We start from the raw sequence: 23,097 nt of genomic DNA, 5'->3' as shown, positions 1-23,097 counted from the left end.
CTGTGTGGTAATACAGACAAAGCATATGTGCATGAATGACAAAATCATGTTGTTGTTTTTTTGTTAGGAGTGGACAAAATTAGTATTAGTGACTGCTAATGTTGTATACATGTACAGTGTCAGTGTGTATGAAATATGGTACTAATTTCTTTGACAAGTTTAATGCTTACAGCTTGATACATGTACCCCTGGTTTCACAGACAAGGCTTAAGCCTAGTGCCAGACTAAAATATATTTCTGAGCTGTTTTAACTGAAAGAAACTTGCACTGACATACCTTAAAATACTATCTCAAGTATTATCAAGATGCATGTAATGTTTTCTTCTAAGGCAGTGGTTCCCAAACTTTTTGCTGCGTGCACCCCTTTCTAGTGTTTGACACGTCAAGCACCCCCACCACCGTACTCCGGTTAAACACCACATTTTTTAGTGCAATACAAGTATAAATACAAGTATTCACTGTCTACAGGGCTTGACATTAACTCTTTTGCTCACCAGCCACTGTGGCAAAACTGTTGAAATCTCTTGTTAAGGAATTCATGTTTTATTCAGGTGGGCATGACTATTTTGACATCATGACATGTTAATTTTAATTTTTTTACTATTAAATATTCAAAATTAAAATACTAATACTTCTACTACTAATAATAATAATAATCATCATCATCATCATCCTAAATTAACATATTAATTTGACAACCTTACCTATAACAAACAAGCTACCTGCTATTGTAGCTTACACCAACTACTGATCAGCATGCACCAGCTAATGAGCAGCTTGAACCAGTTAATGACCAACTTAAACCAGTTTACAATAGGTAATAACAAGCTTAATCCACCTTAAACCATCTTACACTAGGTAATGACCAGCTTGAACCAGTTAATGACAATCTTAAACCTGCTTACACCAGATGATGACCAGCTTGAACCAGCTAATGACTCTCTTAAACCATCTTAGACTAGGTGATGACTTGAACCATCTGATGACTGTCTTAAATCAGCTAATGACAAACGTCTCTAGGTTACGTATGTAACCATGGTTCCCCGAGGGAACGAGACGCTGCGTCGAGATTCGCTTTGGGAACGCCCCTGCGTGACCGCGTTCTGAAGCACGTGTAAAAACAGTCCAATGGAGTAGCGAGACGTCACGAGTTCACACCTCATACGCGAGGGACTGTGGTGGCGAGTCCACAGTCTCCTCTGTCTCGACCGCAGCGCGGGCTTCCGAACCCTGAGAGAGAGCCACGGGTCTAGCGGGTGAGGACCGAGAAAAGGACAAGCCCGTCTCGGATCCCTCCGCTAAATCCACCTGCGATCCCCACGACAACAATCTACACCGTGCCTCGGCAGCAGCGGGACCGCTGCCAGCGGGATATTAGTTTAGACTTTGACATATTCTTTTGAATGCTTGTGGACTGACAGACAACAGTAAATAGACTGACACATACACAGAGCGCTACTGAAGAGCAGAAGCTAACTTGCTCTGCCGGATGCGCTTTTATACTTCCTGGCGCTCACGTCACCCCGCTCGTGACGTTTCGCTGCTCCATTGGACTGATTTTACACGTGCTTCAGAACGCGGTCATGCAGGGGCGTTCCCAAAGTGAATCTCGACGCAGCTTGAGTTCCTGAAGGGGAACCTTAAACCATCTTACCCCACCTAATGACTAACTTGAACCAACTAACTACCATCTGAAACCAGCTAATGACCTGTTTAAACAAGCTAATTACTTTTCTAAACCAACTAATGACCATCATAAACCAGTTTACTCTTGGTAATGGTAATCTTAAACCATCTTAATCCAACTAATGACCGTCTTAAACCAGCTAATGACCATATTAAAGCAACTAATAACCAGCTTGCACCAGCTAATGACCACCTTAAACCAGCTTACACCAGCTGATGACCAGCTTAAACTGGCTAATGACCTTCCTAAACCAACTATTGACCATTTTAAACCGGTTAATGGCCATCTTAAACCAGTTTAATCCAACTAATGACCATCTTAAACCAGCTAATGACCATATTAAATCAACTAATAACCAGCTAAAACCAGCTAATGACCACCTTAACCCAGCTTTCATCAGCTATTGACCAGTATAAACCAACTAAAGGCTGTATTAAACCAGTTTACACTTGGTAATGACCAGCTTGAACCTATTAATGACCATCTTAAACCAGCCAGAACCGGCTAATAACCAGTTACCATGTTCCTAGGCAGATGTTTCTGACAGGAAAATATAAAAAATTACAAAAACACTTTTTTTGGGGACCTTTTCCGCCACTCGGTTTCTCTTCAGACACGGAAATGCACTGACTGTTGAGTGAAAATAAATAAGATGTGCAGTAAAGGAATAGAGATAGCCCTTCGCAGGGAGCATAGAGGGAAAGAATGGGAGTTAGATAAGCAAGACCTGCAGTGGAGATGAAGCACAGAATGAGAATGAATGCAGTGCTCTGACCTTGTTGATCGGGCGAGAACGAATGAATGCATTCGTGATGGAGGTGAAGGGGATTGGCAGTGGAGAGAGAGAGAGACAAGAGGAGTGGAAGAGCAACTGGCCAGACATAGCACACATACTCATGCATTAATGTAGTAATCAGTCCCCAGCAGGGTGCATGGAGAGAATTGAATTAATTCCACATGCAGACTGTACTCTAGACACAGACGCACACACACGATCGTAGAAGACGCTACATACTACAGGCATCAGGCGTCTGTGGACATGACAGATACACATACTCATGCATTAATGTAGTAATCAGTCCCCAGCAGGGTGCATGGAGAGAATTGAATTAATTCCACATGCAGACTGTACTCTAGACACAGACGCACACACACGATCGTAGAAGACGCTACATACTACAGGCATCCTCTGGTGATTGTGGACATGACAGATTACACTGAACGCATATTCTCACCTGCTTTGTCCATGTAAAACAAATACAGTTGTTTCATCATTTTGCAATTTACTCTGCTAATGGAAGCTGATAAATGCAAATTGATTTTACATGCCTCAGGAATGCATACAATGCATGAACGATCCATTCAAATAATGGAAATATCTTACTCGCTGGCTGACTTAAAAATAATACTTACTGCAGACCTGAAACATACTCCGTATGTAATATTTTGGTTTATTGTTTTCTGAAACACCCACCATGAATCATTTAATTTTATTTAATTAACATAATCATCACATTATGTTTTGGTTAGAATTATTTGTCCTTTCTCATAATTGCATGTAAATGCAAACAATTTTTTGTAACAATGTAAAAGTACTCTCACCTTTGATCGATTTAAGTGATGTGACATGTGGCCAAGTATGGTGACCCATACTTGGAATTAGTGCTCTGCAAGCACCATCATTTACATTTTAATTAAGCTCAAATCAAACTTAATCAATCTCTCAGTAAAGCAAGCGAATAAACACGCCACTTCAATCTTATTGGTGGAAGGGAACATGATGACATCTGTATTTTTCTGTTCTCAGGTTGCTGTAGATCTCTTTATAATAACCTTCTCATGCTGATCACAGATTTTACACGGCTTCTGAATGATATAAAGACAGTCTGCAAAGCAATCAAGTGCCATCAGGCACCATGAGCATGTGTAATATATCCAAAGGTTATGCGGTGTCAGTGCAGGAGATGAAACCAAGAGAGCGAGCCAGAGATGCCGCGAATGGAATTTACATTCATAACTTCCGGTATGCATCATTCTGAGCCTTGACAGGGATCAAAAATCCTCCTCCTCTGCGCAATAAGCAGAAAGGCTTTGTCAGCAGGTAATAGCCCACTGCAATTTTCTGCCTCCTCACTGTAGTTTATCACCTGATCCCAGCTGCAGTTTTTCTGTGAACTTCGCCATGCTTTCGTCCCAGCAATCTATAGAACAGTCACTCAACCGATCATTTAGCCAAAAATGGGCATGACACCTAGTCACCTCAGAGGCGCTAATCTCTTTTCCTCCTCCTGTCTTTCTTATTTCCATCAACAGGGGCAGATGTGATTAATTTTGACGGGCAGGGGGTGATCTCTTACCGCTTCAAAATGAAGAAGATGAAAATTTTGAAGGACGTGATAGCCCTGAAGTTTAAAACATCAGAGAGTGAAGGGGTGATTCTGCACGGAGAGGGGCAACAGGGTGACTACATTACCTTGGAGTTGAGGAGAGGCCGGCTACTGCTGCAGATAAACCTCGGTAAATCTCATATGGAGGCCTAATAGATATCTGCTGTGTTTATGGTGCGCTTGTGTGTACCTTGGTGTGTATTTTTATTTTTTTTAATTAATGTGCTGCTGTAAGTATTTCTTCATGTTATTTATTGACTTTATACCTGCTGTCTTCTGTTATTTAATTGATTGTTTGATCCTCATTGATACTTTGGTAAAAATTAGTTACATTTAAAAGGAGAGTTCACTCAAAAAATAAAAATTATGTCATGGTTCTTACCCTCATGCAATTAAAAAAAAAAGTTTGGGGTTAGTAGGACTTTTTATTTTTTATTTTATTTATTTAAATAAAAAAATAATATTTTTATTCAGCAAGGATGCATTCATTTGATCAAAAAGTGAAGACATTTATGTTACTTTTTATGTTACAACATAGTTTTATTTCAACTAAAAGCTGTTGTTTTAAACTTTCTATTCATCAGAGAATCCTGGAAAAATATGTATCACAGTTTCCACAAAAATATTAAGCTGCACAATGATTTTCAGCATTGATAATATTAAGAAATGTTTCTTGAGCAGCAAATCAGCATATTAGAAGGATTTCTGAAGAATCATGTGAGACTGAAGACTGGAGTAATGACTGCTGAAAATTAAGCTTTCCTTTCACAGGAAAATAATATGCATTTCAAAATATATTCAAATGTATTTTTTTTATTGTAATAATATTTCACAATACTTCTGTTTTACTGTATTTTTGATCAAATAAATGAGCATAAGAGATTTCTTTAAAAAACATTTAAAAAATACATCTTGCTGACTCCAAACTGTAGAACACAAAAGAAGATCATTTGAAGAACATTTCAACTGTTTTTGTCCCTATAAGTCAATGGAGTCCAAAACCACACAGATGTCCATTGACTTTAATTGAATTTTCCACAGAATAAGAAGTTTGGAACAACATGAGGGTGAGTTTTCATTTGCGTGAACTATCCCTTTAATATCTCATGGACCCGCATTGCAGAAAAATCTAGCTGGAGGGAAAAGAAATACTCATAGACTGTAAAACACAAAACCCATTATATTGTATATCATGAGGGCATAAACATCTTATATGCACTGCGAAGACTGCAGTGAAGGTGAAGATATTTTGTGATTGATATTAACGATGGTCTCCCATGTCTAATAAACTGTAGGAAGTAATCAGTACGGCTCCATCCTGGGCCATACATCTGTGACTAGCGGCAGTCTGCTGGACGATCATCATTGGCATTCTGTAGTAATTGAGCGCTACAGGAGAAATGTCAATTTCACCCTTGATCAGCATACTCAGCACTTCCGCACCAATGGGGAGTTTGACCACCTTGACCTGGACTATGAGGTAGGACTGAGAAAGTGAATGATTTATTGCTCTGAACTTAATTTAACAGGCAGGTGCATTATGAGATGCTGAAGCTCAAAATGTTACTCCCCATAACAGGTCATTAAAAAAAAAAAAAAAAAATTGTCCTTGGGAAAGATTCATCTCACAAAGATGACAATGAACAGGAAATGCTGTGAGAATTCTCACTTTAAATAAGCATGAATTTAATTCTCGTCCAGGCTGATTTATGCTAGTTAATGATGGTTTGGCGCTGTTAAATTGTTTAAACCAACATAACCATGTTTTTCACAAACAAAATTTAGTGCTGCTGGTTGAATAAGTATTGCTCATAAAAGTATAGTGCACCTAAATTGATCATGCTTTTCCAAACCTGTTTGACTTTTTTTTTTTCTGCCTGGTTTGGGACACCGGCTTCTAGAATACAACATATGCTTGTGTAAGTCCACTTTTCAGCAGGGTAAGTTCAGTTTTACAATTCTCGTCCAGGCTGATTTATGCTAGTTAATGATGGTTTGGCGCTGTTAAATTGTTTAAACCAACATAACCATGTTTTTCACAAACAAAATTTAGTGCTGCTGGTTGAATAAGTATTGCTCATAAAAGTATAGTGCACCTAAATTGATCATGCTTTTCCAAACCTGTTTGACTTTTTTTTTTTTCTGCCTGGTTTGGGACACCGGCTTCTAGAATACAACATATGCTTGTGTAAGTCCACTTTTCAGCAGGGTAAGTTCAGTTTTACATCAGTTGGATTGTGTCTCATTCCCACACAGTCTGTTAGCAGACTCAAAAATAGAAGTGTTGTAATTATCTCTGTATCTTTCAAGGATTTCTGTAAGATTATGGTCACACTGTAGCCATCACCCAATACAAAGAGCTCAAGCTCAGGCTTGATAAAAGTCATTTTGTCCCAGGGAGGTGCTAAACTTTGTTTGCAGTGGGAATTTGTATCCCTTGTCAATCTTTTCAGCACAGAAGGCTGAAAATCCGTTTCTCCGCACAGGATTAATCCACACTAATAATGTGTCGCAGGATATTAATATTATCAAACAGAAATGATGTGTATTAACAAGAGCTGTAGAGGAATGTATAGGAAATAGATTTTCAGCGACGTAAAGAATATGGTCTGAGAGCAAATGCTTATCTATTCAATTGAGCTCAGACTCTCCTGGCACTGTTGGATGCTTCAGAGCTGGTTACAGCTCAGTTGGTCTAAGACAAATTGACCCTAATTAAAGCGAAAGTGTCTGATTAATTGAGCCGAGAACAGATCCAAACCGGTGAGTTGTTTTCTGCTGGAGCACAGACTGCATTTACAAACAATTGCATTTATTGACTATTTTATTGAAGCACTAGTGCTTCTTTCTGGGGCTTTGTTTGAAATTGCTTGAAAAATAGTACTTACTAAGCATCTTTCAATAGCTAGATATTATCTGATTTTACAAAATATGTATAATTTTACTCCATTGTCGCAAGCTTAATTTTTTTGGTTGTGCCTGATACAGCAGGATGTGTTTGTATAATGTGTTACGTAATGTTTCAAGCTCTCCCTCTATTCTCATATGCAGTCTTGACGTACTGTAGGAGGAGAGTGGGGTGAGATGTGCCACTTTTTACTTAGGTTGTCCCTATGGGAAGTTGATATAAGAGAGGTTAATTATTTGTCATCATTAAATTTACAAGTGTACTATGAATTGAATTTGAAAAAAGGACCATGGAAATATGACTTCTAAAAAAAAAAGTGGTTAGTAATTTGAATCATTGGTGAATATGGGAACCATTTACAAAAAAATGAACATAAATGAGGAAAAAAAAGAATCCCATTAAATCTTTTTTTCATAAACTTGCAAGGAAAATATTTATTAATGAAAATATTTTCATTTAAAATTAAACATACAAGTTTTGTTTATTTACTGAATGTATATATATATATTTTTCCATTCACAGAAACATTTACCCCACAGCAGTCATTTTAGGTAAAAAATTAAAAAAAACATGCCTATTCTTTTGCTGAATAATTTGCATTGTATTTTACACTGGCAATTCACAAACATGCATGGCATATTTAGAGACCTGCATTAATTTGCTTTGACATAAAATTAATTTTAACTAAAATGTAGAAAATTTACGGTAACACTTTATAAAGGTGTTTATAAATGACTAATTACTCATTCACAAATTATAAATCATTGATAAGCAGTTATAAATGCATGAATAAAAGGGTGATTTTAATGCAATACCTGCCAAATAGTGAGCCATTTTTAACTGACATGTTATAAATGCTCTATAATTCATGAATGCGTGTTTCACCCTACAGTAAGATTCACAGGTAACTAATTAGAATTTTGTTCCCCAAAATAAAGTTTGATAACTTCATCTTGATAAACAAAAGATAGCAATTTTCAAATCATTGCTGTGAGTAGGCATCATGAACTCTTGGAGAGTATCATGGGTAAGATACAGAGTAGCTTCTGGAAAGAAAATTTACTTGAGTCATGAGATATAAATGAGAAAGCCATAAATTCAATACCCTTCAGTCTCGCTATAATAGTCTTTTTTTGCTGCATTGTGAAATACATCAGGAATCTGCTTTCGAATGAAATAAGTATGAATAAATATATTTATTAAGCATTTATAACGTGAGTTTAAAATGTCTCACTATTTTGCATGAATTGCATTAAAATCACGTTTTTTATTCATGTATTTATAACTGCTTATCAATGATTTATAATGCATTTGTAAATGAGTTATTAGTCATTTATGAACACCTTTATAATCCCTTTACAAAGGGAACCTTTATGGAAAGTGTTACCAAATTTACTATTACATGCAGAAACATGTTTTTAGCATAAAAACGGCTTATCACTTTTCTCATATGCATTTCTAATGTGAAAAAAAAAAATACTGTACACAGTTTACTAGATGAAGGAGCCATCTTACTCCATTCTCTGTATATATTATTGTGTTAGACTTGGAGGGTTGCAATGCCTTGATACTGTTTTTTCTGACTTATGTCTGATTTTTTTTTTTTCATGTAGCTGACTTTCGGAGGAATGCCTTATTCTGGTAAGCCAGTCTCAGGAGGTAGAAGAAACTTCAAAGGCTGCATGGAAAGCATCAACTACAATGGAGAGAACATCACTGACCTGGCCAGAAGAAAAAAACTGGACTCTTCTAATTTCGTAAGTCTGTTCCCTTTTCAATCAACTCCACAAACCATATCTGAGTGATCAGAGTTTTAGTGCATAACTTTCACATTCATGACAGTTCTGTGCAAATGTAACACGTTTGGGTGGGTTGTTTTTGTCTGGAGGGTTTTGTGGAGGTGTATGACCATGAATAACTATGCAAGGTTGATACTTCAGAATGTTGAGTGGTTCAGACGTGATATTGATGGAGCTCGCATTTTAAACCTCATATCTATGCTGTATGGAACCGTTTCATTTGTTTCAACATGCTGATTGGAATGTTAATCATCTACACAGATTTGATGACTGTTGTCAGCACTGATAATAATACTAATTTCCACTGCCTGTGATAATACAAAGAATGCAATAATTGCAGATTATATCTGATAAGCATATCAGTGTTCTGTGGTTCATTAATGGAACCACAAACATGAAGAGACACAATGTTTTTTTTCTGATGAAAATTACAGTCTTATCTCTGCTGTACAGTTACACTAGCACATCATGATTCACAATCACAATTAGATTCATGATTTTGTTCCAGAGATTTGCATAAAATGAAATCTAAAATTAAAGTTATATCATTATTTACTCACCCTCATGTCATTCCAAGTCTCCATGACTTTATTTCTTCTGTACAAAAGAAGATATTTGAAAGTCAGTAAACGTCAGTTAGGTCCAAAACAACATTGGACCCCATTGACACTCATTGTACAAAAACCACAGAGACATTTTTGAAAATATCCTCTTTTGTGTTCCACAGAAGAAAGAAAGTCATACAGGTTTGGAACAAGATGAGGATGAGTAAATGATGTCAGAATTTTTATTTTTTGTCTGAACTATCTTTTTACTAGCGTGAAAATAGCACGATTCTCCTCCTTTCCACTCAAATTTGACATGGGTCCACCATAGACAGGCTCTGAATTATTATTCATGTCTGAAGGATTATGTTCAAGGTTGATAAAACACATCACATGAGTTCTGTTATGAAGCACTGAAGAAGGCTGAGTGCACTTTTCTATTTCATTGTGATGAGACTGATTAAGTTCTCTAGATTTGAAATAAGTCTGAAGTGCATTCGGTGCCTCAAAATTACCATTTAGAAGGACGTAGAGCTGGAGAGTTATGAATAACAGTCCTTGTCATTGCTTCCATGCGGCCAGCTTAAGGTTCAGAAATCGACAGCGTGGTTGGGAACATGCTGTAGCAGCACTTTAAGGGATCTTTTTTTAAGCCCATGTTCTACATGAAAGGTCCTCAACCATTTCAGAAGCAGATTTATTTATAGTCACTTTATTTCGCAGCTTTGTAAGTTTATTAAAGATGTTGCATATGAGAAATACAATATGCAGTGAGTTACATCAAATTTGATGTTGTATGGAGACATCTGTTTTGTAGAATGTAAAACAAGCTGAGAAAAACATCTAGCCTGAAGTTCTTTGCTGGTCTTAGCTGGTCTAGGCAGATTTTTTTCAGCTGGGAACTTATGTTTGATTCATAAACTATTGTTTAACCATCTCAGTAGGTCTACATGGTGAACAGCTGTAAGTAAAGCTGTACGTTTCCTGCCTCATTTTCAGCGCAACCTGACGTTCTCCTGCTTGGACACGCACACGTTCCCCGTCTTCTTCAATGGCACCAGCTTTCTGCAGCTGCCAGGAAGAAGGGACCACAATATAGTGTCTGTGGGATTCCAGTTCCGTACCTGGAACCCCAGCGGCCTGCTCCTGTTCAGCTCCTTGGCAGATGGAATGCTAGAATTGGCTCTAAACGATGGAAAAGTCACAGTGCACATTAATGTCACTCAGCAGAAAAACATGCGCGTGGACATTGCATCAGGTGAGCTGACATTCTTCCCACACACAATGGCTATTACATGGAGATCTCATAAGGTTTCATCAGCCTCTTTTTTTTTAAATGTGTTGTTCTTCTAGCAAAGCAGCAACTACTTGATAATTTGCTTAATGTTTCAATGTTATACGTGTAAATGCTGTATGATCAGTCAGCACCAGTTTTAGCAATATGGTAAAGTTGCATCATGTCCCAGAGTTAAACTTTAACGCCCAGGTTTCTCTTTTATAGCTTAAATCAGCTGTGCTGCTTAATATTTTTGTGGAAACTGTGATAAATGTTTTTAGGATTCTTTGATGAATAAAAAGTTCAAAAGAACAGCATTTGAGATAGAATGGTTTTTTTTTGCCTTTAATTTTGTAATGCCTTTAATCCATGCTAAAAAAAAGGAAAATACCAAAACATAAAAATTGTTTGGTCAATTTGCTGTCAATTAATAAAGTACTGTAAATAGAGTAAATTTTAGTTGGGTATAAATTTTGTCTCGGCGTCTCTCTTGAAGTATCTTAGAATGAATGTGGATAAAATAGTCCGGATCATTTGGTCTTGGAAGAACTGGATAAGAAATGAGTTTATATTTAAGTTTCAACACTGTTTAAAAGAAACAACTGAGATGTTAAAGAGGCTAGTCTTCATCTTAATGAAATTGTCCTTTTTTGTTGACGTTAGAGGTGTCTTTGTCAGTCTGAAGGAGACCATTAGCCCAAAGACATCTATAGACATTCTGGACACACTCGCCAAACTCCTGTGCTAATAGGCCATTAGGAGAAAGGGTAGTTACTCTTGCATTGTTAACCTCAAGGCTAATTGGGCTTCACCTCTATGGAATCCTTTATCTCTTTTAAGAAAAGCAAATTGACTCAACATTGAACTCAAGCATGGAAGAGTCAGGTAATAACTTGATGGAGTTCCATGCATAGTAAGTGCTCAGTGACGGCTATGAGATTAATGTTGTGGTCTGACCCAGGCTAATAAGTCTTCAGGATCTGAAATTTCGATCCCATTTCAGACTTCAGCATGTTATTGGATTTACTGGATCAATTGTAGACTTTATCAATGGAAGTATGGATATGGGCTGTCACTTGTTCTTCTGTACAACAGAGCACAGTACAAGAGTAACCATAGCTCTATAATGAATCGGGTTGACTGAACATTATCCATTTGTTGTCTAATAGATCATATGATTTTTTCCCCCTCCCTCTTGGAAATATTTGATTGTTTTTTCATCAAATATCAATGAAACCCATGCACATGTTCTTAATTTTCTATGAATACCTCTCAAATCCTTTAAAACTCCATTGTTGAAACCTTATATATTTGTCGATAGAAAGTTAGGCAGGTTTATACGTGTGGTTGCATGGCAGGGGTTTTCTTGTTAATTAATTAATCTGACATGGGGTATTAGAATGCAAATTGAGTCTAGTTTTAAGAGCTTTGACTTTTTTTTCTCCATCTGCAGAGAATCGTTAGCTGAAGAAATATTACCTTGACATATTAATAAATGATTGCCTTTGTCATGCTTCTTGGATTCTTTAGTTCTGGGGTATAGATGCTGAATTGAGAGCATTCATGATCAATCTACCTTCATAAATAGCTGATAAGGTTTATGGGAATTCTGCAATTAATTGCTAATCCTCATAGCTTCAGATTCAACAATCTACTGCTAGTTGTTTGTTAAACCAAGAAGGCAGACGGTAATTCTGGTTCCTTAATTATTCCACTAACAATTATTTTAGTACATTTAAGGAATAAATATTTGGAAGTGTAGTTCTTTTGGCAAATTATAAGATGCTTTCATAACACATAATTTCACAATTATTACAAAAGGTATGTTTACACAGGAATGACTCGACTTCTGCCACAGTGCTGTTCATTATTGTGAGTGGGGGGAGTGCTGGGGGGTTTCTCCTAAAGTCCACAATCATCTCCACAGTTTTGAGCGTGTTAAGCTCGAGGTTGTTAAGACTGCACCAGACGGCCAGCTGCTCAACCTCTTGACTGTAAGCAGACTCGTCACTGTCCTGGATAAGGCCGATGACTGTAGTGTCGTCTGCAAACTTCAGAAGCTTGACAGAGGGGCCAGTAGAGGTGCAGTCGTTGGTGTACAGGGAGAAGAGTAGTAGGGAGAGAACACAGCCCTGAAGGGCCCCAGTGCTGATGGTGCAACTGTTTGACATTAATTTTCCTAGTCTCACTAGCTGTTGCCTATCTGTCAGAAAGCTGGTGATCCACTGACAGATAGAGCTAGGAACAGAGAGCTGGGTTAATTTGGTCTGGAGGAGTGCTTGGATGATGGTGTTGAAGGCCAAACTGAAGTACACAAACAGGATCCTCACAGAAGTCCCCGGTTTGTCCAGATGTACTTGTTTGCTCGGTAAGCAAACTGCATGGGGTCCAGTAAGGGTCCATTAATGTCCTTCAGATAAGCCAACACCAGCCTCTCAAATGACTTCATGACCACAGATGTTAAGGCAACAGGTCTGTAATCATTCAGTCCTGTGATTTTGGGTTTCTTTGGAATGGGGATGATGGTGGAGCATTTGAAGCAGGCAGGGACTTCGCACAGCTCCAGTGATCTGTTGAAGATCTGTGAAAAGATGTGGGCCAGCTAGTCAGCACAGGTTTGTAGACAGGCAACAGTTTTTGTACTGTATGTTTCTGATTCACTTAGAAGAACTGATCATAAGTGTCATTCATTCAGGAATCGGACTACACTGATTACACTGTATGTTTTTGATTTACTGAAGAGAAACGTTTATAAGAGCCATTCGTTTAGGAATCAGACTAGTTCAGACTATCAGTATCACTAATCAGACTAAAATCAGTTTGATTTTCTAAAAAGAACTGACTCATAAGAGTCAATTCGGGGATCAGACTACACTGATTGCACTGTATGTTTTTGATTTACTGAAAAATAACTGTCCATCAGAATCATTTGTGTGGGAATCGTAGTGCATTGATTGCACTGTATGTTTTTGATTAATCAAAAATACAGAATCAGAATACACCGATCTCTAATCTGTTTCAAGCTGTAGATTCAGTAAAGGTGTTGCGGCACAATTGAATAAGAATGGCAAGAAACTAAATATTTTAGTATGATATTTTGTCCCAAACCGTTACGTCTTTTGGTTCTGTTTACTGAAATTGAAACCTCAAGTGCTGCTAAACATAAAGCTATCCTTTCCGTAATGATGTAGTATAGGAGACTGATCCAGACATCATACAGCTTAGTAGGGTCATACAGTAAAATTTCATCTGTACTGTGTGAATTTTTTATTATTTATATAAGCTGCTGCTCAGCTTGTTTGCCTCCTGGTTCCATCCCTTTCTTGTCCAGGTCAAAGGTCCATTCTGCTTGTCTTGAGCTGCAAATTGGCTTTGGAAATGTGAATGAGGAGTCTGATAGTGCCGTAAATGAGCGTAGTCTTGCTAATAGGCCGTAGTTAAGTCAAATTCCAGAGGGGACACTTGCGTAATTGCCATTTTCTTACTTTTACTTACAATTGCAGCAATTCAGTGTGTTTTCAGCCTACTGATTTAAATGCATTGAAATTAGTTTTCATCATCTTTTTCTTTAAGCACTGAAGATTAACGGCCGTCACGTTAAGTTATTTGACATGTCATGAATGACTCAGTGTGGCGGATCCATTTGTAATTGGTGGGAATGGTACTATGTTAGGGACTAGAACTTCTTCCCTAAATCCAAATGATTCAAGATGATTCATACAAACCATATCTGACAGTGTTTTCTTAGAATCGAATCTCTCATTAATAGCCTGATAATATGAAAATCCCACTTTTTGGTTAAATCGAGAATTATCATGATCGTATCGACATCTTGTGCTGGCAAGATCCTCAATGTTTTTCCAGCATTTAATCATCATCTCTCGGGAGCCAATGGCAAGTGCTGATTACTTCCCTCGGTAACAGATAATTAATCATAATTAGGTAGTGTTACAGCAAGGTTGTTGCCATGGTAATCAAGTGCGCAGCTGTCAAGAGAATGATCCAACTTTTGAGAAGTTTTCTAATTAAGCATGAGGAATCGAGTGAAGATATGTTTGCTTTTGTTTGTTTTCTGCTTGTTTACTAATGGACCCAGTTAGAGTTAGTCAAACGCTGCTGTTTACAGTAAAATTGTTAATCATCATAATGATACTGTCTGGGAGCGGATGTTAAATCTTTAGCGTTAAGACGCTAATGCTCCAACATGTTAGTGGCGTGGTTTAAAATAGGGTTCCTTTACACATCTGTTTTCCTTTTAATCGTTAGTGCCGTTATACCCTCTAAGAAAAAACTAATAGGTATTCGGAGCATTGCTGCATGTTCAATTACAACGGAAATTGACAGGGCGAATGAAAATTGCCAGTGATTTTCCACTCATGAAATGTAAGCCTGTAAGAACAACACTGACAAGTCATGTTGCTGACAGTTTGATGAATCACACCGATCACAGACATGTTCCTTTGTGTTAATGGGATAAGTTGGAAAAAAAAAAAACTTCAAATTGTCATGCTCAGTGGCATTTGTTTTGCTCCTTATATGCATTCGGCTGTGGCTCTACCTGTGACTTCAGCCAAAGTCTGATACCTTCAAGGCATGTGAACTTGGAAGACTGAAAGAACTGCCAATTGCCTCTCTCCTCTCGTCTCTCTCTAGTATTCTATCATATATTGATCCCGCTTGTTTAAGTGAATCGGTTTTCTTTGAAATTTATGAAGCCCTTGAGCACTTATGAATTTGAGTTGACTCTGTGCTTCGGTCTTAAATATTTGCCCCACCGAGGTAATTTGAGAAGATTTTCAATCCAGTCAGAAGGCAATTTAGCAAGCTCATAAACTGGGACAATATAACATTATAATCATTGTGAGGTATAGTGTTTGCCTTATGATTCCCTTGGGGGATCTCCATTATTGCAGTGTATTCCTATTCAATATTGAACTTTCAGCCTCACCAAGAAAGTTAAGGTGAATGGACATTTGGGTTTATTACTTGATATTTATTGCCACAGTGGGATGATGGAGAGTTGTGCAGATTTCTGCAGACTTGTAGCATACATGCCCTGCATCTCATATGTTCTTTATTAAATGTTTAGGCTATTTTGACCATGCTTTCATCTTTTAGTAAGAATATATTACTCTCAGCTAATATTTTATCAAATTTAGATATATTCCACAGAATTCAAGTGATCAGCACAGAAATGCTGCTTTGCAAATTCTGCTTTGTAAATATTATTAATTGTATTTTCAAAAGTTTTGGATCAGGTGCTTTTTAATCAATACTTTCATTCTGCAAAAATGCATAAAATTGATGAAAAATTACAGTAAAGACTTTTACATTGTTAGAAAAGCTTTCTATTTCAAATAACTGCTGTTATTTTGAACATTCTTTTCATCAAAGAATCCTGAAAAAAATGTATCACTGTTTCCATGAAAAAAAATATTATTCAGAGCAACTGTTTTCAGCATTGATGATGATGATAATGATAAGAAATGTTTCTTGAGCATCAAATCAGCATATTAGAATGATTTCTGAAGAATCATGTGACACTGAAGGCTGGAGTAATGATGCTGAAAATTCAGCTATGCATCACAGAAATAACTTACATTTTAATGTATATCCAAATAGAAAACAGTTATTTTAATTTGTAATAATACAATATTACTGGTTTGCTGTATTTTTGATTAAATCAACGCAGCCTTGATGAGCATAACAGACTTCAGTCAAAAACATGAAAAAAACCTTACTGGCAATATACTTTTGAATTGTAGTCTACTTTACGTGATTTTTAATGTGATTTTTTTTTTTACCTTTTTAACTGATATATATTTTAACTCAGCTGTTGGAAAACGTTTTACAACTGTTTACCAAACTTAAAAGCAATAATATTAAATGTAAATATCATGTTTTTTTTTTCTTATATGCCACCTTTTATGAGACATGATTTTTTTATTGTGTTGTTTTATAAAGATATGGTTATTTTTAATGTTTAGTTCAGATGGTCTGATTTTCAATTCAATCAATTCATTTAATGATTTTCAATTTTTATTTACTGAACTGTAAGTTTCATAGCATAATAGAGGCTTTTATTCACCGGTGAGTGTTCATGAAAGTCAACTTTCTTCATAGCAGAGAAGAAAAAAAAACGAGTGGCTAAACTGAAAAAATAAATGTGGTCTTATCAATAGAAAACCTTGTATATTATCCCTGTGTGCTCACAGTGTAGGAGATGTAATCACACAGACTGTTTTTTATTTTTTTCCGGAGACTTTTTAACGCCTGCTTTCTAGCAGATTGGTTTCAAAGGCTTGTATTGTGTGTACAGTGTCTGCATTTCCAAATGATGGAGGAGTTTGTCCATAGACAGCAGAATAGATGTGAGGCTGCCATTCCTTACATTGTTCAGGGAGGATGCAATGTTAATTTCCTGTATACTCTCATGCTCTGAGTTTCAAGTTAGTGAACGATCTTGATGGATGTTATGCAATAATCCATTGATCTTTCAGGGATGTTCATTCACAGTGGGTCTCAAAAGCTGCCCTGAATCGTTCTTTAAAAGCTTCTTTGCTTTCAGACTACTTCTTCCTGTTTGCCTTCCTTCCTCTTCAGCCAAAATGAACAGATGTCTCACACAGCCTTTTTCAACAGAGAGAGTCATTTTTTCTGTTCCAAAATTTCAGTGAGCTGCCTACAGAAGCTTCATTTTAAGGCATCATCGGCACACTTCCGAAGTGAAGGCTTTTCCGGGCAGAAACACATGTAGATAGAGTGGATAGAGAAAGAAAATCTCATCAAGCTCAATAAAAATGATTCATTATTTGAATTTATAATATTTTCCACCAGATAATTTTTTAATAATTTATTTTCAATTTAGTACAATAATATCACAAATACTATAACTTTTGTTGTTGTACAATATTGCGTTCATATATAATTATGACACACTTTATTATTATAATTACACTTTTTCACAATAATAATTAACCTTTAAATATGTATACTACAATTTAAAAGTTTGGGTAGGTTATATTTTTTTTTAATGTTTTTTGTTTGATATGCTCACCAAGGCTTATTTGATAAAAAAATACAGTAAAACAGTAATAATGTGAAATATTATTACAAATTAACATAACTGTTTTCTATTTGAATATATTTTAAAATGTAATTTATTCCTGAATTTTCAGCAGTCATTACTCCAGTCTTCAGTGTCACATGATCCTTAGAAATCATGAAATTTGGTGCTCAAGCAATATTTCTTATTATTCTAGATGTTAATAACAGTTATGCTGCTTGATATTTTTGTGGAAACATATTTTTCAGGATTCTTTCATGAATAGAAAGTTAAAATGTACAGCATTTTTTTAAAATAGAGAAATATTTTGTAACAACAAAGAAATCTTTACAGTCACTTTCGATTCATCCACGCTGAATAAAAGTATAAATTTATTTAAAAATTCTAAATCACTCACTTATAGTGTTCAGCTGTGTTCGAACTATACAGTGGACTTTGGGGGAGCCCACTTGTTATTTTTTTTCATAACGGGGGGGGAATTATATTTTTGCAATTTTACACATAATAATCCACGATGATCACATTACACAAAACTGAAATTGCACGTCAAAATAACACATTGTCAATATTTTTTGAGACCCCCCCAAAATTTCACAAATCCCGTTTTCAGGGGAGCCCATGTCTTATTAAGGGGAGCCGAGCTCCCCCTAGCTCCCCCGTAGTTCACACCCTGGTGTTCAGTGATGGTTAGGATGCCTGTGTAGACAGTAGGCAGTGAGGCATTGGTATTGGAACTGAGCTATTATGTCTTTAGCTCATCCATAATTTACAGTAAGATCAGATAGAGGACATCTTTTGTCCATGACTTTGCCCATTTTCAATAATGTCTGTGTGAGATCTCTGTTATCTTAGCCATTCTCACGCTGATAGTGTCTGTTACAGTGTCCTCTGTTTTATAGCGCCGTGTCTAGTTAAACACTGCAGGCCATCCTTTTGCCAAGATGGAAAAAAAAAAAAACAGCTCTGAAAACCTCAAAGCCTTGACCCGTGAACCTACCTTAACCGTGTCCATTTTCCAGAGGAAAAACAGGAGGTTTGTCTATTTCAGAGCCAGCGCCTTGGTCAAATTTTATCAGTCAGAAATAAGCAGAGTTCCTCTCTCTCTAGTTTTTCTGTCCCCTTCAGGGTGGTGATGGCTTCAGAAATCAATGTGATTTATGGAGGTGACTGGGAGCAGAGAATATCAGGTTTACCCTGCAGGCTTCTGCTCAAATGCTCCAATGTTCTTGATGTAGCACCACACAACCTTTGCCATCTAGACATTCCTTTATCAACCATTTTATGTCTCTTCTTCAGTTGCTTAACAGCAACTTTTTTATTTTTCATTTTATGAGAAAAAAACTGCTCATCTTAGTAGAAAAAAAGTCAGTGGTGCGTTATCATATAGTGTGAGGGAAATATTTATATAAATTATTTCAGAAATAAATATTATTTATCCGATCTCTCACTCAGTCCGTTTGCAGCAGTTGAAAGAGTTTAACAGCAATGGCTGGTTGGAAATATTTCTGTTTCCTCAAGGATGAATGTGTGAAGGCCATCGGGTGGTCGTGTGTATTTTACATCACTCACAAAAGCCTCTGTAAACAATAATGGCAAGTCTGAGCTCCGTTCCCCGGAGCCCACAGGCTGTGCCTCAAGAAATGGACCCTACAACAGGCCAAAGTCAAGACACAAAGCAAACTGTAGCTTTGTGCCAGGTCAGCCTAGAGGTATGAATTAAACAGGATGTGGTCTTAAACACTGCTTAGACAAATATCACTCAAAATAGTGGGTTCTGACTCAAAATAGCTCAAAATACAATTTGTATGCCCACTTAGTGATAAGGCTTCACCAAAGCTGTTTTATTGTGTCAATAAAAAAAGGCTTTTCTGGAGTCATAGTGTTACGTATCCGGTCCATGAACTTCCGTCTGCTAGCCATCAGAGGTCACCCTTTCCATTTTCATTGACTCTCGCACGACACACTGTTGCATATCACCCCGGACTACATATCCCATCATTCATTGCACTGATTGCACACAGCACTGATTGCACACAGCTGTTTCATATCACTCACTCACTATTTAACACTCACTCTGATCCCTTCCCGCTGCCGAGTATTGTATAGCGTTTATCACTCTCATAGCGATAGCTACTCTACGGAGCCTGTCTAGTTTTTCCCCTAGCCTTATCTTTGCCTTGCCTTGTCTGTTTTCTCGGTTTCTGATCTTTGCCTGTTTTCCTGGATTTATCCCTTTAGTCTTGCCCTTTTGATTCTGTTCGCCGTTCGTTGACCTTCGCTAGCCCTAGGATTATTCTTGTGTCTTGCCCGCCATATACCTGTTTGCCTTTGTTCGACCCTGCCTGTGTTTCTGACCTCTCTGCTTTAATAAAGCTTGCACATGGATCCGCATGTCTCACGTCTCGTCAGCCCCGTAACACATAGCAATAACAGCCCAATCATGGAACTTATAGGCAATTATTCTAATTTACTTTTAAGTGCTGTTGCGCACACTACTGTTCAAAAGATGTTTGTAAATTTGTTTGAACGAGATTAATACTTGTATTCATCAAGTATGCATTAAATTGATGGAAAGTGACAGTAAAGACATTTATAATGTTGTTCTTTTGGATCTTTCCATTCATCAAATAATCCTGAAAAAAAAGCTTTATGGTTTCTGTAAAAACTTTAGGCAGCCCAACTGCTTTTAACTTTGAGATTTATAAGAAATGTTTCTTGAGCACCAATTCAGTATATTACAATGATTTCTGAAGGATCATGTGACACTGAAGACTCTAGTAATGGCTGCTCGAAAATTCAGATTTGATTCAGCATTAACCAAAAAATCTTATCAACCCGAAACAAAAACTTTTTAACAGTAGTGTATTTTTGTCTCAAAGTATTTTGAAAGCTACAGATGCCCATCACCTGATTTATATAAAACATCAAATGAAAAGAAAAACTTCAATTAAACAGTGGTATTACTTTTGTGTGCGAAAAATGTCTTATTTATTAACCACAAAGCAGTTTAACCAGGTACTAAATGTGATGAAATTCCATTGTATTGTTTGTATTGAAGTTAAGTGCTTGTCTTTATTTTCAGCACAAACATACCTCCACTTTATGTAATTTTGGCTAAATATATTGTTCCTTATTCACAAGACTCATTGTGCTATTGAAATTTAATTTGAAAGCACAGTTTGTGTGCATTTTCTATTGCGAGTTTGCCAGTACCTCATTTGAATAAGTCTGTCAGTGAATTAGACACTAAAGCTACTTGTGCAAAATTGGTGCATCACTCACTCTTACTGAATTTCCTCCAAAGATTTTGCCTGTGACATTTGTAGAAAATCAGAGTTGGTCACATAACCAAGACCTCCCTCGGATAAGTCATTAATATTCTTCTGTGGGGTGGACAGAGGAGGCATGACACATATTTCAGCACCTCTCTCTTTGTGTTTAAAAAAAGGGCTTCTAAGACAATTTCAGACCCTCTGGTATCAAAAACATATTCATGGAAAAGCAGAACCTTGAAGTTCCTGCTCTCCCAAGAGCACTCTTTCCTGGCAAAGCCTAACATTAATCATGGCTTGGTGTCTGTGAACCTCTGAGTAGTGAGGAAGCGTAAACTTTCCCAGCAATCCTTTTTGATGACATTATTGCATCTGGGGCTTCTTGGCTTGAGTTGCAGAGAGCCTTTCGCAGCCCATACTCAAATATCAGACTTACCATGATGACAAATAGAGCTGGAGGCTCTGCATCCCTGTAATTGCATCTCTACCTTTGAACCCCATATGAGGATGCACCTGCTTTTTAAAGGGCACCGATTCACATTTTAATGGTCCTGTGCGGCTGGAATCCACCAGACATTTATCAAAATCTGTTTGGGCAGTGTTGTATGAGCGTCTCTTATTCTTTCAGTGGAGCTCAATCATGTTGTAAAAGATAGTGTATGTGTGTGATCCTGAGGAGCTGAAGGTCATCACGGGAAAGTTGATTAAGCAGGTGGAAAAGTAATGACTGTAGGTTGATCTGTCAGAGTTCAAGAGACCCACATTGTGTTAATTAATCCATGACAGTGGGTAACAACCGCAGGGTCTCTCATGAGGACATGCAGGGGCGCTGCCCTTTCACACTGATGTTGTGTAATTAGGTAAATTGCAAAAAGGCTGGACATAGTGATGCTGTGGAGATGTACATCAGGACTGTGCCACATGATCCACATTTCTATCCTAATTAGAGTGCATTTGATTATATTATGGGCGCACTGAGGGAATTCTTATAAAACATTGTTTTGTTTTTTTTGTGCGTTTGTTCATGGTTTTTTTTTGGTGGATGGCATTCAGTCCAGGTGATATACAGTAAGTTTTCTTTTTAATCACAACATTTACAGGGTTTCTGTGGGGCTTAAAAAGTCTTAATTCACTCTTCCACAAATTAGGGCCTGAAAAGGTCTTAAATCAAGCATAAAGTCTTAAATTCATAAAGTCATTGCATTAAATTCTTGAATGAAGACCGAAGAGTGTAAAGATCATCGACTCTACCGTGCGACTCCACAGTGCAGGGACACAGACAAGGGACATAAGTATCGCTTTTGACTCAACCTCTTTTTTTTACACCTTTCTTCACTTCTGTTTCTGTTTATATGACTAACTCTTACTATGTGTTTACATATCCCTACTATTACTACTACTCGCAAACCACGCATCACACACAATAGGCAGCGCAATCCTAACAGCACTCCTAATCCTAATCCCTACTCCTGCAGCACTCTCCAATAATTTCTAATTTTCCCACACTCCCCGTCTATCTGGAAGAGGTGGAGGTACTGGTCTGCTTATCTCTAATGATTGAAAAATTATTCCTTTACCTTCTCTGGGTATTAGCAGCTCCTTTGAATCCCATCCAGTCACTATTACCCACCCTTTTAAAATCCATTTTGTAGTTGTTTATCGACCCCCAGGACCACAAGGTAACTTCTTGGATGAATTAGATGTGCTGCTCTCAACCTTTCCTGAGGATGGTACTCCCCTAGTTATGCTTGGAGACTTCAACATCCACCTAGATAAACCTCAGGCTGCAGACTTCCACACTCTGCTTGCCTCCTGCCTCAAGAGAGTGTTAACTACGGCTACTCACAAATCAGGGAACCAAATGGATTATTTACACACGACACTGCTCCACTGATCATGTACTGGTTACTCCACTGCACACCTCGTATCACTTCCTTCTCACTCTTAACCAACACACACCACTCCACATGTCACCTTTCGACGTAACCTACACTCACTCTCACCCTCCCGGCTATCTGCTATGGTTTCATCATCGCTTCCTCCCCCTAAACAGTTAGCATCTCTTTATGTTAACATTGCTACTGATACTTTCTGCTCCACTCTCACATCTTGTTTAGACACCCCTTCTGCCCCTTGGCTGTCTGATGTTCTCCGCGA

At 37.4% G+C, this 23,097-nt stretch overlaps 1 protein-coding gene across 1 annotated transcript in view; it reads left to right on the top strand.

Annotated features, from left to right (window-relative positions):
* Positions 1–3,925: 3,925 nt before the first annotated feature.
* The window catches only part of LOC107741949 (contactin-associated protein-like 2), a 204,760-nt gene continuing 185,588 nt past the window's right edge, over positions 3,926–23,097 (top strand). Inside the window, exons 1-5 of the mRNA XM_016554763.1 lie at positions 3,926–3,929; positions 4,001–4,204; positions 5,370–5,554; positions 8,596–8,739; positions 10,326–10,584. Of these exons, the coding sequence (XP_016410249.1) occupies positions 3,926–3,929; positions 4,001–4,204; positions 5,370–5,554; positions 8,596–8,739; positions 10,326–10,584 (796 nt within the window). The remainder of the gene's footprint in view (positions 3,930–4,000; positions 4,205–5,369; positions 5,555–8,595; positions 8,740–10,325; positions 10,585–23,097) is intronic.

The sequence above is a fragment of the Sinocyclocheilus rhinocerous genome, unplaced genomic scaffold, assembly GCF_001515625.1.
Source record: "Sinocyclocheilus rhinocerous isolate Xijiao unplaced genomic scaffold, SAMN03320098_v1.1 scaffold100, whole genome shotgun sequence".
Classification (NCBI taxonomy): Eukaryota; Metazoa; Chordata; class Actinopteri; order Cypriniformes; family Cyprinidae; genus Sinocyclocheilus; species Sinocyclocheilus rhinocerous.
This window is presented reverse-complemented; position numbering and strand designations above follow the sequence as displayed.